Genomic DNA, 18381 nt, shown 5'->3' on the forward strand with positions numbered 1-18381 from the left:
GTTTTATTGGTCTTGATAACATATGCTGATGTAAATATCTTTTTTCCTCCTTTCCAGAAATTCAACACATATCCCTCTTGAAATGACATCAACCACACCGTCAACGCAAATACCTCCAATATTATTGTGTTCCTTGTGCAAGGAAATTTTCAAGGATCCGCGCTGTTTAAACTGCTTGCATACATTTTGTCTTGAGTGTATTGTGGAAGAAAGTTTCAAACAGGACGAAGAGGAATGCAGTAATCCATTTATTTCCAATATACCAACGCTGCAGCAGCATCAGCAATCGAGCAGTGTCTCAAAGAATGGTGAAAGAAATGTAAAAGGTATTTCCATAATTCTATATTCTAAGCAAATTGTTGTAGTTTTTAGTTCAGAACATGAAGGGATTTTATTACCGAGAATTAGGATATAATTCGTGTTGAATTAGGATCACAGGCTATATACCAATAGGATTATTAGCATTAGCGATTGAAGCTAGAATTTCAATAGTTTACACCAGGATCACTACTGATTCCAATGTGGATATAAAACCCTTTTTTTAGTGACTCAATCTTGACGGTATTGAAAAATGCAGGCAGACTATATAATATATTCCAAAGAACGCCATCGATCTTTATCTATCTACCTATAGATTTTGAGCGAAAAAGTAATTATCTGAGAAATAAAAATAAAGTAGCATATTTTTTCCACTTTGTGATTTCATTTGAATCTCTTTCAAAATTTTTAAAAATTAAAGTCGTGGTTATTTTTTTGCTTCCATTAAATGAATTGGCGCCTAACATGATATTCTTCTTTTTATATACTAAAATATCCGTAATATGGACAAAACTTAATTATAAAGTATTCTTAAAATGGGGTGATCGTCAGAAATGCCAAAACACTATGATGGCCGTTACTATATTATAATAAACGCCATCTATACTTCAATATTAACACTGTTATATTGGATTGATTATTTTTAAATAAATTAAAAACCAGTAAAGAAGGTCTTAAAGTCGGGCGGGGCCACTTTGCTAATTTAGTAGAGCTCCGCATAACAATTAAATTTTTTTATGGGAGAATTCAATCATACTCGCTATGATTATAATTATAACTTAAAGTTCAAAGGACTAAATATGCCGAAGCATTTGTATCTTTTAAATTCGGACTTGTATTGCCCATTTGGTGCACAATGAATTTGAAATCGGATAAAAATATATATGGGAGCTATATCCAAATCGGAACCGATCTCGATAAAATTTTGCAAAGATATTTCTGAGCTGTATTTGATATATTTCCCTGAATATCGTTGTTACGGAGCGCATATTACGGCTGTGGGTAACAAATATAACAAATCGGATGAACAGTATATATGGGAGCTATAGCTATATCTGAACCGATCTTCACCAAATTTGACATACTAGCTTCTAGATTCAATTCGGTCGTAAATGCCAAATTTCATCCCATTTGGGCAAATATTAGACGTTTGGTGCACAATCAAAGGTAAATCGGACGAAATTATATATGGGAGCTATATCCAAATCTGAACCGATCTCGATAAAATTTGGCAAATGTATTTCTGAGCTGTATTTGATATATTTCCCCAAATATTGTTGTTACAGAGTGCATATTACGGCTGCGGAGGACAAAAATAACAAATCGGATGAACAATATATGTGGGAACTAAAGCTATATCTGAACCGATTTCGATCAAATTTGGCATACTTATTTTGAGGTCCAATCTGATCGTACGTGCAAAATTCCATACTATTCGGACTGATATTACACGTTTGGTGCACAATAAAAGGCAAATCGGACGAAGATATATATGGGAGCTATATCTAAATTTTGACCGATTATCTCCAATTTCAATAGGGTTCGTCCTTGGGCCAAACAAATGATTTGTGCAAAATTTCATCTGGATAGGGCAATAAAAGCGAATTGTACTTTGTTTACAAAAATACATGGACAGACGGACGGACGGACATGCATAAATCGACTCAGAGTGTGATTCTATGCAGATCATCAAAAGGAACTATGGGTCTATCTCGTTTCCTTTTGCCTGTTACAAACAAATGCACAAAGGCATAATACCCTGACCACCTTGTGGTGTAGGGTATAAAAACAGTAAGTTCGGCTGTGTCGAACTTTGAATACCCTCCATCATTTGAAACAGATTTGGAAATTTTCAAAAAAAAAAAAAAAAAATAATAATAATAATAATATCCGTTTTAAATTCCGTTAAAATTTTAAAAATACCGAATATAGCCGTTATATTGGGGTCTATACGAAGACGGGCAACTTTTTTCATTACAATATTCAAATACGAAACATGAAAAAAGTTCTGTGAATAATGTAACAAACAATTTCGGTGAATATTGTACCTAAAATCGTCAGAATGACGAATATAGGGAGGTACTGATATATGTGGCCTATACGAAGACATGGACCTGCATAGACAATATTCTGTCATTGACTGTAGTTTCCATTACGAGCCCTAAATACGAAATAACTCTGTCGAATAATGTCCCTAAAATCGACAAAATATCGAATATCGGGGGTACCGTTGTATGTGGGCTATACGATTCGTGGACCTATGTAGACATTTCTCTTCCAGTGGCTTAAGTGCTTAGAAAGAACTTCTGGTATGAATTTTTATACAATTCCATTGAAAAATATAGTTAAAATCATCAAAATACCGATTATAGGGAGGTGCCGTTATATGGGGGATATACTTTAAACTTGACCTGTCTGCAGACAAAAGACTGATCTGTGCAAAATTTTAGCTTCCTATCTTTATTCGTTTCGACTCTAGCGTGGTTACAACAGACGGACGGGGATAAATCGTCTTAGAATTTTACGCAGATCAAGAATATGTATGTGCTTTGTTATTATTTCGATGAGTTACAAACGGAATGACGAGCTTAATATACCCTCCATACTATGTTTGGTGGAGGGTATAAAAATGTTGATGATTTAGTGAAGGATATAATAATAGTAGATATCGGCCATTCTTTGGCATGAGTTGTAATGACACTTTCTTTCTATAATACTGAAAAATTGAAATTGACTTGCATGTAGCGGAACAAAGCTTATGCCAAAATGAACGCCATCTGTACTTAAGATTTAATACTATATTGGAAGAACGGGAACTGTGTAGGAACAATCTATAGCAATACATATTTTTGGGTGGCAAAAAAATTTAATAATTTATGTTAAATGAAAAAGAATATATAACATATTCCTAAGTAGATATACGATCTTCTGAGAACGCGAAATGTTTAATTGCCGAGGATTTGGTCAGCGAAGGATATGAAAATAGTAAATATTGCGACATTAAAACCACGTAAAGATCTCCAATGGGGTAATGAGGAAAGATAATTTACGGTCTTCCAAGATAATTAGCGGATCTATAGTTCATATTTAACAGCATTGAATGTTCTCAAATAATTCGGAACAGAGAATAATAAATATTGGAAGATTGATAATTGATAATAATTCAGTTTTAAAAACATTTACAATTAAAAATGAACGACATATATACTTCATAAGCACTGTATTAGATAAAAGGGTAAGTGTGAGAAAGGCACATAGAATGGCATACTTTTGGGCCGTTCAAATATTTGAACATACACTGGTGGCCAAAACTAAAGCAACTAAAATCGCAAAGATAATAAGTGCCCTGTAACTTTTACAAAAATAAAAAAATCGTAATTATTTTTCCAGTTTTAAATGAGGTGCTTAATTCACTTTTGAAAAACTAAAAATAAGAATACAAAAATAATATTGAATGAAAAATATATATGGAAATAATATATGGAAAACTAAAATGACCCAAATTTTGCTTGGTCAAAACTAAAGCAACTTTTTGATTTTTTATTTTTAAATAATTAAATTTTGGCTAGTAGTCGATAGCATCTATTATTTTTGATAGCAGATGCACCCCTACGAGGCATTGAATCTATAACACGCTCCATTTGATCCTTGGGTATGCTTTTCCAGGCACCCTGAATTCTTTGGAAAACACTGTGTTTATTTCACCGATTTTTTACCCCCCAACCAATCTTTGGCAAGTTTTGATGCATGTTTGTGATCATTGTCATCTTGAAACGCCCAAATAAGCAGAATATTTTCCTCAGCGGAAGGAAACAACGTGATGTTCAACACATCTTTGTCAACAAACCGATGCATAACTTCCTTTATTTCATGGATAGGCCCACGTCCATAGAAAGAAAAACAATACCACACCATTTTTAACACTCCCTCATGCTTCACTGTACCCTTGCAACACTGCGGCTTGAGTCTTTCATTTTTTTGGTCTTCTCATCGTAACATTTTTCATGTCTGAGCTTTAATATTAAATGTAGAATCATCCCAAAATAAAACGTTTTTTCCATTGAGCTGGATTCCAATTAATATTTCCGTTTCCGGAAGCCATCCCAGCGACTTAGTATACGAGAAATCACAGAAATATTTTTTAAATATTTCTCGGAAATCATATTCTGCGATAGCTTGTTTTCATAGACACTGATAATTAGCTGTTTTATTAATGTACAGTATTTACTTCTAGCCATTTTTAAACCTTTTTGGGTAGTACTTAAAAAACAAAAACAAACACGTGTTGTTGTAAAAAAAACTATTCAAAAATCATTTATGACAAGCGAAATTGTTAAGGGAAGCAAAAAACGATAAATATAACAGAAAAAACAACTGACATTACAGCGATCATATGAATGTACAACAGAGTTGCTTTTGTTTTGTCCACGCCAAAATCGGGTTAATTGACTTTACCATACATTATTTTTTTATATAAAAAATAATTTTGGTTTTTTGTTTTAAGTTTTTAAAAAGTGAATAAAGTGTCTAATTTAAAACTTTCTAATTCCTTATCATTGCAATTTCAGTTGCTTTAGTTTTGGCCACCAGTGTATATAAATAATAAAATTTATTGTATACTCAAATCTACTGCGCTTATTGCTGTTATGGACGTATGAAGTTAGTTGAGGCTAAAAAAAAGTAATAAATGGTACTAAATACACGAGCGAACGACATCTGTCTTTCATATTTAAAACTGAATTAGGCGAAATAGTGTTTATATGAGAGAGACAAATCGAAAGGCATACTTTTGGGCGGATAAAATATTTCGATTTAAGTAATACTGATTGTAGAAAAAAAGGATTCGGGTGTAACTAAGTGTGGTTTATAATTTGTTGCCTCTTTCATATTGCTATAAAACATATTTAGCTTGTTTCCTTTTTATTTAAAGAGATTTTTATTAAGTCAGTCATTACAAAATTCGAAAAAAGGGAGAGAGAAAAATGTATTAATTTTTATATTAAAGCTATGTCTGTTTAATAATAATAATATCTATATGTATGTATTAAGGAAAAAATCATTACTAAATCGATTATATATTTGTTAAATATTTTTTGTTGGCTTTAATATTATCATATTTTGAGATAATTAACAAGTGATCTGAATAATATCTTATATATTTAGAAAACAATACAAATATGATTTATTATAAATAACACGATTATATCAATCAATATATGTATGTACGTTTGGAGTATGTAGTATTTAAAATTGATTGGTTTCCAATTTTTAATGATATATATGGAATTAAAAAAGTCTCGTAACATGTGAAATATCTTGTCTATTTGACTTGGCAAGAACAATGCTTTTTGGTTACACAACTTTAGAACTCATATGATATATTTTAAAAATGTTAATATCATTTGTAATATTCTACTTTTAGTAGTTTTATATCATTAATATCTGGATAAATTCTTATATATTCAAAATTTAATATCATTTAATATAGTGGAATAATTGCGAGTTATGTATTTAGCTTTGAAAGCACCATTAGAAATATGAAAAACTAGAAAACGATATTTTATGACGCGCAAATCTATCATGCCTGAGAAAACATAGTTTTTTTTTTTTTGGTTTGATAATTGTTTGATGTGCGGCTCTATTTTAATAGCAATTAGTTTCGAATTATTCATGATTAAGAAAACCTTCACTTTGTTGTAACAGGTTCTTAACAAATCTCTTCAAAATATTTAGTTTTGTTCCTTCTGCAATTGGGAGAAAATTCTTACAAATAAAATAAATGTATGACAAAAACTGAAACAAGAGTAGAATCTGCCCGATTTCTAGTGGATTTTATTCGCATTCGAAAACGAGTAAGGTATAGAACACGTACAAAATCAGTTCTGTTAGGCTGGGTCATAGTTTTTATGCCTTCCACCAATTGCAAGGTATTTGCATAAATCCGCTTAAAAATGCCCCTATAACTTTTAATACCCTCCACCATTCGTGGTCAAATGTGGCTAGGATTATTAAAATACCAAATATCGTATGGCATCGTTATATGTGCGCTGTAGGAAAACGTGGACCTAAATATTAAATGTTCTGCCACCGGAACTATCCGGAACACCGGATATATACTATTCTCCGCCAGCCACAGAAGCCATTACCCATTACGAAGTACAAACACCAATTTTTGGACAAATCCGTGGAGAAATGCGGCAAATATCATCAAAACGCCGAATTTCGGGAGGTATAGTTTTAAGGGGCTATACCAAAACGTGGACCTATTTATACAATGCTTGTGGCCACAGAGGGTAGAATCCATTACGAACTACAAATACCAATTTTTAGAAAAATCCGTGGAAAATTTTGGCAAAAATCAACAAAATACCGAATATTGGGAGGTACCATTATATGGGGCTATACAAAAACATAAACCTATACATACACTGTTTCCCCACAGGAGCTAGAACCCATTACGAACTACAAATACCAATTTTAATAGAAATCCTTGGAAAATTTTGGCAAAAATCAACAAAATACCGAATATCGGAAGGTACCGTTATATGAGGGCTATACAAAAATGTGAAGCTATATAAACTATGTTCCGCTACAGAAGCTAGAACCCATTACGAATTACAAATACCAATATTAAGACAAATGCTTGGAACAATTTGGCAAAAATCATCAAAATACCGAATATCGTTATGTGACGGCTAAACCAAAACGTAGACCGAAATATCTCATTTTCTGTGCCAACCATCCTAGACACACACAATGCAAATTGTTCTGCCAAATTTTGAAGCTTTGCGTTAGATAATGTGGGCTGTATCGTGATTTCAACAGAAGGAAGGACAGACAGACAGACATCGTTAAATCGACTTAGAATTTTATCCTGATCATGAATATACATACTTTATGGGGTCTACGACGAATATTTCGGGATGTTACAAACGGAATGACAAAGTTAATATACCCTCATTTTCAATGTAGAGGGTATACAAATTTTGAATATCTTCAGTTACAAGTGCTTATTCGAAAACGTGGACCTCTATATCTGCTAGAGAAGATGGTGCCTATTACAAACTCAAAACACAAAGTTTTAGATAGTTCTGTTGAAAATGGTAGGTAAAATCAATAAAATACAGAGTTTTCGGAGGTACCGTTATACAGGTTATACAGAAAAATTTCTGTAAGAGAAAGTAGTACCCATTACGAATTCCAAATATCAAATTTGAAATAATTTCGGTGAAAGATTTGAGCCAAATTATCAAAATACCAAAACTTGGGCCTACATAGACAGTTCTATACAAACTGAATATACCCTCCAAATTATGGGGGAGGGTATACAACTGGAGTTTACCCCATTTCTTCTTTATTAGTTTCTTTTCTTTTCAATCGTTGCTATCTCTCTCTCGCTCTCTCTCTTTAGGTATAAAAAACTATGTGGGCATAAGTTAACAGCGGATAGCAAACAAAAAATAGAAGATGTGCAATACGTGTTACAGATTACTCTCAATCAAAAATGAGTGGCATAGAAAAATTGAGCATATTCGAGTTTTTTTTTGTACTTGCAGGAGTATTTCCGCTTGAATTGGATTAATATGTGAAATTGTCTCGCATTTGAAACTATGTTTTTATGTGAATATCCGAACTTACACTTGTATTTAATCAAGCGGTTTATGAGCCTTCATATTTGAATGTATTTCTCTGCGAGAATTTATTCTTGATATTTGGTGAGCATTATTTTTGCTAAACTTTAGATAAGACATAAACGACGGGTAGGGAAAACAAACATTACCAAAACCCGTTTAGAAAAGTTAATATCATTACATTTTCCACAATTATTCCACAGTGTTATCTTCTACTTCTTTTCTTCTCTTTTTTACATTTTTTAAGAAAATAAATTTAATTTAATTGGCATTTAAATATCATTTGTTAGTCTAAAGTAATTGCTTTTCCGTTTTGTTAAATGTATTTGGCATTCGGATTCGGATGATTTATAATCAAGAAAAAAGTTTTTTTTGTTGTAATACTGATACGTTTCATCTCACATCTCAACTTGTTAGATTTTCATTTCTTTTTTTTGTTTGGCTTAACAAATTGTATTATTTAAGTATTCATAACAGCTCAACAGTGTGTTAGCGGCAATTGCGGCTGCGGCAGCTTCATTGCGAGTCTTAACAAAATTCGTAACCCAATGGGTGGTAAGATCCAAATATTTGGTCGGTTTCCCCGGGCTGTAGTCAAGAAATCCGGCCTTGGGTAAGACTTCTTCAATTTGACTGCCATCCGGCCAATTATTGTAGCTGGCAATATTAATAAAACCGACATGATTTAAAATTGCCGTTCGCCAAGCGACACCGTAATACTGTTTAAAAAAGAGTATTTAAAAGACAATTTATTTAGAATCGTACTTTTCTATTCCGAATATTAGTTGAGTTTAGATTAACAGTCGGATCTGATGGGAATTGAAACCAATGAAGAGCAATATATTGCACCATGAAAACAATTTTGTGTTTGTATGTTTTAATGTAAGCTTAAAATTTTCCACTTTCACCGTTAGCACTTTGATGGCATACTTTTAGGCGCACATCAACATCATTTTTAAACAAGAGCTTCAGTTTTCTCGATTTTACTCGGGAGTGCAAAATATTCCCTAACGGGAGTGCTTGACAATCGAGATTCTGTAAAAAAAGCCAGAAAGAAAAAAAAAACAGCCTAGGACCCAAGGATTTTGAGCGCCAAAACATGAAGTTGGAGACATAGCTGTTCAAAGTATTTGTTTTTACACATATATTCAAATAAAACAAAGAGTGCTCGGCGAGAGTAAACTCTGTCGTTTTCGAACGAATTTTACCCCCAACTCGGAATCGAGCAAGGCGTACTAGCTCTTATTCAAGTTATATAGCAAAGTAGAGTATACTCGATTATTTTTTTTACTCGTAAAAGTACTCGCGCTCGAATTCGAATAGAGAGTGGTACTCGTCTGGACAAAAGCTTATTTAAAAAAAATAAATCGGTCTGACGCTATTTTCTGGAAACATCAAATCATGTTGGAATTTTGACATGGAAGCTATACAAAGTCAAACGTATATAGAGGTTGCACATTTTTAAATTACAATTCGAAAAATCTTGGAATATGAATATGATTGATTCAATTTCCAATTATAATAATGAGAACAACATTGTTGGTTGACAAAAGTGAATCTATTGTTTTCAGATTAGAGATTTCCAATTGGATGTCAAAAAGTTATGGCTCTTTAGAAATTTGAAATTTTTTTACCAATCCATTTTTTTCTTTCAAACTTCCCCTCAAAAAAAAAACAAAATCCGACTGTTAATTTAAGTGACAACAAAATGTAAAAATTTCTCTGAATTTGTGGCGCTCACCCTTCCATTACTGCGATGCCGTTGTATATCACCGTGACGTGGAAATTTATTGCGTTCCGCGAATCCAGGACCCACAGTTGGTACAAACAACATTTTATATGTTAAGGCAAACGATTTGAGATAGGACCAATTCTTCCATGTGCTGGCGAATGTGGCTCCATTGCTTGGCAATTTGCTATAGAAACCATCTAAACATAGACGTCTCATATAATCGGCATGATTCTTTAATCTATGAATAGAGGAGGAGATTATATTTCATGGTTTGGTGTATTTTCGAAATGATTTTCTTTTTGAAAGAATGAAAGAGGCTTTTATCAGCGAAGTATCAGATCAGTTAACTGCTCATCAAACCAGTTTGCCGAAGACATTGTTTTTTTTTTGGAAAATTTCGGGTTTTAAAATTGTTGAAAATTAATGGGATGGTGGGTCCAATGGATTCTATATTAAAGAATTTTTTTTTTTTTTTTGAACGTTAAAGTAATGGAAGGTATTATTGAGATCCAATATTGCTCAATTTTACTCACGAGTAACATAAAGTTTACTCTTTCTCTTTCATTTGTTTTAAGTGGGAGCTTTTGCGAGTACTTCTTTTTGAAAACTAAGAAAACTAAGAGTGGGAGTTTGAAATAGAGCAAAACATATTCACTCCTTTTCGAGTGGTATAGAAAAAAGAGAGCATGCTCGCTTTGTTTGAAGTAGAGTGAAAAAACACTCGAATTCGAACTTTTTGGAGCTTAGATTAAGAATTTTGGAAATACAAAGTGTTAATTTTAGTTGTATTATTTCAGTTCTCTAGCAGCCTAAAAGTGTGCTTATCAATTTCAAGTTTTGTGGCTTTGATTCCGTAGATGACGTTGGTTCTTTGCAAGCCCAAAGGTGTCTTCAGCAATATTCATTTTATATAAATTAATTAATATAAAGAGGTAAAACGTTAAACGGTACACAATAACAATGAAATCATATTAAGTAATATATTGCAGCTATAATAAAATCACCAATATCTATAGGGCTTATCCTTAACAAAATTATATCTCAATTAAACAAGTGATCCGACATGGTGACAAAAATTCATCGGCGGATGAACGGAGGGACGGACATGCGATTAAAAGAGATTAGAAGATAAATAAAAAGGCTATATATAAAATGATATTTCGCATATCTTCATATTTATGTCAGACTAAGAAAAGGTATGAAACTGGAGATGGATTAAAATAACATTAACCTGCTATAAAGGCCGTTATTCTTTAAACTTGTCCATTTGGGCGGCTACATCGAAAAGTAAAGAAAATAAAGAGAGCAATTAAGTCCAAAAGTTCTGAATTTTATTACATCTGACCGAATTCAGTCTAGAAGCAAGTACATCAAATTTGGAGAAAATCCTTTCAGATATGGCTATAGCTCCCATATATATTTTTGGTGTTTAAGGTCCTCACATTCGAAATAGGCATTCGACAACAATGATATTTGGTACCAGATATCTTATAGAGCTCGGAAATACCTTTGCCAAATTTTATCGAGATCAGCTAAGATTTGGATATAGCTCCCATATATATTTGTAATCCGATCTAAGGTTTATTGTGCAAATAATATGTATCAGCCCAAATGGAGTGAATTTCGGGACGTACGTTTCTATTTGGTGGAACCCAGCTTCGATACATATTTTTATAATATAATCCTTCTCGAAGTGATATTCTGCACTCTATAGCAATAAAAAATATTCTACATCAAATTTCATAACTAGTCTCTGAGGAAAAAAATGTAAATTGAATATGTACCATAAAATATATATCATCAAATATAAAATCAATAAATTATTTTTTTTGACAAATATTGAAATTTTTCCAAAATCGCTGCAAAAAGCCTGCCTGGGGTGTGGGAAATTCTGAGTGAATTTGATAGTTTTCAGGTCAGGCCAAACTTCGTTCAGGGCCTTTATCTATTTTTTCAACATTTAATATATAGCTTTGACATTTTATCGAGAGCTTTGGATTACTTCAAGCATCATTGGTTGATTATGAATATGAGTGAACTGAGCTAATTTTCTGGTATAGCCCTTGTATGGGTAAATTCCGATTTCAAGATTTTTTTTTTATTTTAGTCATATTTTCTAATCTAATTTTGCCAATTTTAGTATTTTTAATTCTTGCAGAATATTATCAATATAGGTTCACACACTGCTCTTGACCTTATTTTCTAATCGAATTAGGACAAAAGACAACTTTGGTGACACTCTTGATCTCAATCCTCGTATTATTATTATTATTAATATTGATGAAGGTACTCTTTGCCTAAAATGTAAGGATTTCAAGATATTTTAATCCGCAATTTTCAAAAAATGTAAACGAAGGGCCGATATATATGCTCTACTTTCATAATCGGTTAGGTTTTCCCTGTAATTATCGAAAAATTGAATTTAGTCGTACAATGTTATTTACTTCAGATATAGATTAGGTCCGGAAATCGACAACAGTTGTCCTTTGTAAATCGAAAGAAATTTACGATTTTCCCCAAACTTCGCACATTGTAACATTTCTACAAACACTATGGCTGAGGTGAATATAGCATATATCAGCCTACTCCTTCTGGTATCTGTCAAACGAAGGCTCAAAATGTTGAATAATCATAATTCCTAAAAAAAGGAAGAATAATGTCTGATGATATAGTAAAGATGGCATAAATAGGCCCTGCCTTTATCGGAAATTCCCGACAAACAGTAAACATTTAAAAATAAATAGAACAGTGTTGGCATGTTTGTTCGGGATACCGTAGTATTTTGTTGTTGCACAATAGTTAGGCTTCATCCCATTATTGCTGTTTTTATAAAAAACAAGTTAAAAAGAAGTAAGTTCGGCCGGGCCGAACTTTGAATACCATCCACCATTTGGAACCAATCCTGAAAAAATTTAAAAATACCGAATATTGCCGTTATATTGTTGCTAAGTCATTACCAAATTCAAATTCGGAACTTGAAATAAACGGTGAAGAATGTAGCTAAATTCATCAAAATATAGAATATAGGGAGGTACCGTTATATCGGAGCTGTGCGAAGACCTGAACCTGCGTAGACAATTTTTTGTCATATTCTGTAGCATCCATTTCGAACTTCAAATACGACATTTCAAACAATTTCGGTGAGTTTTGTACCTAAACTCGTCAAAATACCGAATATAGGGAGGTACTGGTATATGGGGCCTATACGAAGTCCTGGACCTGCATAAACAATTTTCTGTCACAGACTGGAGTTTCCATTAGGAACTCTAAATGCGTAATTTGAAAAAAATGTGGTGAATAAAGACGCTAAAATCACCAAAATACAGAATATAGGGAGGTACCGTTATATGGGGTCTATACGAAGACGCACAGACAATTTTCTGTCATAGGCTGTGGTATCCATTGTGAACTTCAAATACCAAATTTTGAACAATTCCGATTAATAATGTCGCTAAAATCATCAAAATACCAAATATCGGGAGGTACAGTTATATGGGGGCTATACGAAGACGTGGACCTGCACAGACAATTTTCTGTCTTAGGCTGTAGTATCCATTTCGAACTTTAAATACTAAATTTGAATCTATTCCGGAAAGATGGCGTGATTACAACAGACAGACGGACAGACAGACAGACGGACATCGCTAAATCGACTTAGAATTTTAAGTTGATCAAGAATATATATATACGTTGTTGGGTCTGACATGAGTATTTCGAGGAGTTACAAACGGAATGACAAAGTTAATATACCCTCCATAGTATGGTGGAGGGTATAACAACGTTTGTTTATTAGTAGAGGATATTAGGAGAGAATATCCCACACAAAAAGCAAGGGAACTGATGAGGATTCCAAAACCTAGGTATTCCCTACTTTACCCCCTGGTAAAAATTACCATCTTTCTCCACTAATAAACAAACGTTGTTTTTAGAAAAAAACAACAATAATTTTAACATTTATAGAAATCTAATCCACAATAGAAACTGAGCGAGGTCCACGAAATAGTACAAACTTTGTTTATAGAAACCCAAAGTTAAAAATTTCCATAGAAAATTTAAATCATAGTACTTTTGAGCATTATTAACTATATCAGGAGGAGTGTGGGATCTATACACACCACCCCATAAAATATTACAGGAAATCGTTCTTCCTTTGTTCTTCACATCAAACAACGAACAACAATTAATTACAATTTCCAATGATTATCATTTCTGATTTCTCAACATAATCAGAATTAGCTTCTTCCCCATTCCATTGATTAAAACTGGTTTGATTTGAGACACTGAACGGCCCTTCACTTTCGATGCTGATGCTGATGCCGCTGCTGTATCAGCATCTTTCATTCATTGTTGCTCTTTCATTTCCTTTCATTCATTCAGTAGTCTCTTCTTACCTTATGTGACCTATAAAGTACGCATCTAAGGTATACCTTAACGAGTCGGGCGTTTTACAAAATGCCTGAGCTGTGCTGGCATCCATTAGCTTATAAGCATTGCTAATATAAATGATTGGCATTAGATGGCGACGTGATTGTGAAAAGACTTTCAAGAAACCAGGATATTTATAGAATTTCCTAACATCCTGCAGCTGTTGTTGCAAATACGAATACGACTGATTTCCCGCAACGGTAATTTCAAAGGTTATCGAGAGATTATATTTTGGCGCAATTTCCAAGATGCTACGATACAAGGGTTCCCACTCGGCAGAGGGTCGGCCAGTAGTTAGGCTTAAAATTAAAACACCCACCCCACAGTTGCGTATATTTTCGAAATGTTTTTCAAATGTTGCCCTGGTGGATTTGTACAAACCCAGGGCGGGATAGAAAGCACTGTTAAGAATTTTAGCTGGAGGCCGGATGGTTGTGGAATTGCCATCCATTAGGATAATATCTTTGGAAGCGCTGGTCCTACGTGCCTTATACCATGGCACGGGAGCGGTGTAAAAAATATGTATGGCATTATTCACACTCTCCGCAATGGTGTGCTCTTCCTCGGGATCTAAATTGCTTTGTTTTTGTTGTATCTTTAAATTGTCAATTTTCTCCTGTATCAGCCTCGATTTGACTTTGTGTTCGTCATATTTCTCAGGTTGTATAATGCCATTTTCTCGAGGCGATTTGAGAATTAAAAGATTTTCAGCTTTTGCATTGAAGGCGGATGCTGCGTCCTTCTGCTGCTGGCGCAGCAACTGTTGAGATGCCTCATCTGCATAGGCCTGAGCCACGAAACGTTCATCGATTAGTTTTTCAGCATTGATGGAATGTTGTAGGCCATTGTTGAGTATCACCAATGTTATCACAATCAACGTTACAATCATGAGCAATAGAATTATGCGAAATTTTCTCGGATTCTTACAGTATTTTGTAAAAATCATGTTGGTTATTTTGGATTGTCCTATGGATGGCTGTGTTTGTGTGTGTTGGTGCGTGGGTTTGTAAGTGTATTAGTTATACTAAAATTCAGGCAATTTTTTTCATTTTTTTATTCACAACATACTTGTAGAGATTTTTCTTCTCGTTTTTTTTATTGATGATTTTTCTTGGGTTTTCCACAAATTTTCTATAAATAGTAGTTAGGCACTTTTTTTCTTAAATTTTTATATATTTAATTTTACTAGATATTTTCTAAATTGTTGTCCTTTGTTTCGCTTTTTTTTTCTCTGCACTTCACACAAAAAGGACTTTTCTTTACTGAACAGTTTCAAATGATACGTTTTTTTCACATCCACCCTTCAGTGCTTTCTTTCAGTTTTCCATTCAAATACTTTTATGTATAGGTATGTATCTTGTTGTGTGAATGTATGTGAGTGAGTGTGTGTGTGTGTGTGTGTATGTCAAAACTTTTGCACCAGTGTTTGAATGCGTTGTCCTTACGACCATGTGTTCACTGTCTTCTGTTTTGATATGTACTGTTATTTTTCTTTTCCTTGTAAAGCTATTTTTCTTTCATTTCTTTTTTCGGTTGTCCTCTCTCTCTCGCCATGTAAATAATATTGCATAAAATTTCCAGACCATAGCAATGTAAGAGCCTGCAGACAGCTGGGCAAGGACTATGGCGCATGTCAAACATTTCAAAATTGCTCTTTAGTTTTCGAGAACAATGGAAGAGAGAGGTAAAACTTAACTCTTTGGGGGAAACTTTGTCGTGGGCGAAATTAAATTAAGGGCAATATAAGTATACAACTCTTCTTTATAAAAAAGTCATGTAAATGTGGTCTATATAGGGGACCAGTTAAAGGGTTCTACCCATAGACGACCTGTGAAAGATCTATTGGAGACTTAAAAGAGTTATTCTTTCTATAGGAGACTAAAATGGAAATGTAGAAGAATTGTAAATGGTCTTCAACCCATGCAGAACTCGAATTTGTTTTTTTTTTTTAAATAGAAGACCTGTCAAAGGTATTTCCTCCATAGGAGACCTACCAAAGGTCTTCCATTCATAGGAATTGTATCAAGATTCTTCTCCCTTTAGAAAACCTTTTAAAGGTTTTCTATACACACGAGACCCCTTAAAGGTCTCCAATCTATAGAAGACTTCTAAAGGTCTCCTATCTATAGAATAGCTGCTAGAGCTGCTTCTATCCATACAATACTTGTTAAGGTTTTCTATCCATAGAAGACCTGTTCAAGGCCTCCTATCTATATAAGACCTGTTCAAGACCTCCTATCTATATAAGAACTGTACAAGTCTTCTATCCATAGAAGACTTGTACAAGGTCTTCTATCCAAAGAAGGCCTTTTCAAGGTCTTCTATCCATAGGAGACCTACCCAAGGCCTTTTATACATAGAAGAGCAGTTCAAGGCCTTCTATCCATATCCATAGAAGACGTCTTCAAGGTATTCTATCCATGGAAGACCTTTTCAATGTGTTTTGTCCATAGAAGACCGATTGAAGGTCTTCTATCCGTGGAACACCTGCTAAAGCTCTTTTATCCATAGAAGACCTATTAAAGGCCACATATCTAGAAGATCTGGTCAAGGTCTTCTATCCAGAGAAGACATGTTCAAGGTGTTAAAGATCTTCTATGTAAGACCTGTCATAGGTCTCCTATCTTTAAGAGGCCTGTTACAGGTTTTCTATCCATAAAAAAGCTGTTCAAGGTCTTCTATCCATAGAAGACTTATTAAAGGCCTTCTATACGTGGAAGACCAGTTAAAGGCCTCCTGTCTATAGAAGACATGTACAAAGTCTTTTATCCATATAAGACATGTACAAAGTCTTCTAGCCATAGAAGACCTATGCAAGGTCTTCTATACATAACAGACCTGTTCAAGGCCTTCTATCCATAGAACCCCTGTCAAAGGTCTTCTATCCATAGAAGACCTCTATTCATATGAAATCTGTCAACGGCCTTCCATCCATAGAAGGCCTGTTACAGGTTTTCTATCCATAAAAAAGCTGTTCAAGGTCTTCTATCCATAGAAGACCTATTAAAGGCCTTCTATCCGTGGAAGACCAGTTAAAGACCTCCTGTCTATAGAAGACATGTACAAAGTCTTTTCTCCATATAAGACATGTACAAAGTCTTCTATCCACAGAAGACCTGTACAAGGTCTTCTATACATAACAGACCTGTTCAAGGCCTTCAATCCATAGAACCCCTTTCAAAGGTTTTCTATCCATAGAAGACCTCTATTCATAGGAAATCTGTCAACGGTCCATCCATAGAAAACCTTTCAAAGGACTTCTATCCATATTAGACCTGTCAATGGTCTTTTATCCTTAAAAGACCCATCAAAGGTCTTCAATCCATAAAATACCTATAAAATATTCTCTATTCATAGTAAACTTTTAAGAGGCATTCTATCCATTTTCTATCCATACAATGCCTCTCCCTGATTCGCTTGCATCTCTTATTTACTCCTGGCAACTCATTTAAAAGGGAAAAGGGTCGTTCTTTTCGAGCTATCTCTTTTAGTAATTTCTAATTTAGTAAAACCACTAAAAAAGGTCCAGGAGATAAGTTCTCCAATTTTTTTTTGTATTATTTTTTAATACTTCAAATTTATTGTTGGTTTAAAAAATTTTCAGCTACATGTTCCCCCTCACCTTCGCGAAAATATTCAACACCATTAACATCCCTAGAATTGAAGTTGGAAAATAAAAACGCTGAAATGACAGGATCCTCAACAGTATCATTGCAAAAACGACCTTCGTTTAGTTTTAAACTACGCAGATCGTCAGAACAGTCTCCAGCAAGGGTAAGGAGAGAGGGACAAAAGAATTTTTAGCGTTGAAAATCATTTCCATTTCTTTTTCCATTACAGATCAAAGTCGATAGCAATCGCATATCTCCCGACTTTACGGCAATGATGAATCAATTTCAAACTCTTGGAAACATAAAATGTTCTCGCATCAAATGCAAGCTGTGTCAATTTGCAACGGATATCCCGGTGGGTGGTTTGCGCCAATTACCCCGAAATCTGCTTATGGTGCGAAAAATCGAGCAGTATCGAAATAAAATTGCCAGTGAAAATTATACGTTGTGCAGTTTGTGCTACGAAGAAACTAGGGTAAGTTTAATGAAAATCATTTTTTTTATAAGGTATTGACAAGGAGTCCAAATCATGTCATTCAAAAAATGAAATTTGAAATGACAGCAAACCATATCAAATTAATTCATACGTATTATTACTTAAGTTTCGACCATGACATGGCCGACATTATCATTTACATAGTGTTCTTTATAAAAGCTAGGTGTC

General features: G+C 33.9%; 3 protein-coding genes across 7 annotated transcripts in view; 1 reads left to right on the plus strand and 2 right to left on the minus strand.

Moving 5' to 3' along the window:
- Positions 1 to 18381, plus strand: part of LOC105262023 (uncharacterized) — a 33630-nt gene that overhangs the window by 10412 nt on the left and 4837 nt on the right. For both annotated transcript variants that reach the window (XM_059124733.1, XM_059124734.1), the window contains exons 2-4: positions 58 to 326; positions 17711 to 17880; positions 17947 to 18192. In XM_059124733.1, the coding sequence (XP_058980716.1) occupies positions 58 to 326; positions 17711 to 17880; positions 17947 to 18192 (685 nt within the window). The remainder of the gene's footprint in view (positions 1 to 57; positions 327 to 17710; positions 17881 to 17946; positions 18193 to 18381) is intronic.
- LOC101890779 (tau-tubulin kinase homolog Asator) overlaps positions 1 to 18381 on the minus strand; it is an 80874-nt gene that overhangs the window by 5570 nt on the left and 56923 nt on the right. The window contains exon 1 of one of the 4 annotated variants that reach the window (XM_020037874.2): positions 15175 to 15595. The exons of the other annotated variants lie outside the window; for them this stretch is intronic. The gene's annotated coding sequence lies outside the window, so the exon portion shown is untranslated. Of the gene's footprint in view, positions 1 to 15174; positions 15596 to 18381 lie in introns of those variants that run through there. 4 annotated transcript variants of the gene reach the window in all.
- Positions 4929 to 15166, minus strand: LOC101890955 (glycoprotein endo-alpha-1,2-mannosidase). The gene is made up of 3 exons (XM_005186573.4): positions 14073 to 15166; positions 9691 to 9919; positions 4929 to 8668 (listed from the first exon to the last, which is right to left on the minus strand). The coding sequence occupies exons 1-3, from the start codon at positions 15050 to 15052 to the stop codon at positions 8393 to 8395; spliced, it is 1485 nt and encodes a 494-aa protein (XP_005186630.1). The 5' UTR covers positions 15053 to 15166; the 3' UTR covers positions 4929 to 8392.

The sequence above is a fragment of the Musca domestica genome, unplaced genomic scaffold, assembly GCF_030504385.1.
Source record: "Musca domestica strain aabys unplaced genomic scaffold, Musca_domestica.polishedcontigs.V.1.1 3, whole genome shotgun sequence".
NCBI lineage: Eukaryota > Metazoa > Arthropoda > Insecta > Diptera > Muscidae > Musca > Musca domestica.

Excerpts from the sequence above, each read along its gene's own strand:
- LOC101890955 (XM_005186573.4), bottom strand. The coding sequence starts at position 15,052 with ATGATTTTTACAAAATACTGTAAGAATCCGAGAAAATTTCGCATAATT. Across the intron at positions 9,920-14,072 it reads TACTTTATAGGTCACATAAG|ATTAAAGAATCATGCCGATT; the intron begins GTAAGAAGAGAC and ends CTCTATTCATAG. Across the intron at positions 8,669-9,690 it reads GGCATCGCAGTAATGGAAGG|TATTACGGTGTCGCTTGGCG; the intron begins GTGAGCGCCACA and ends TTTTTTAAACAG.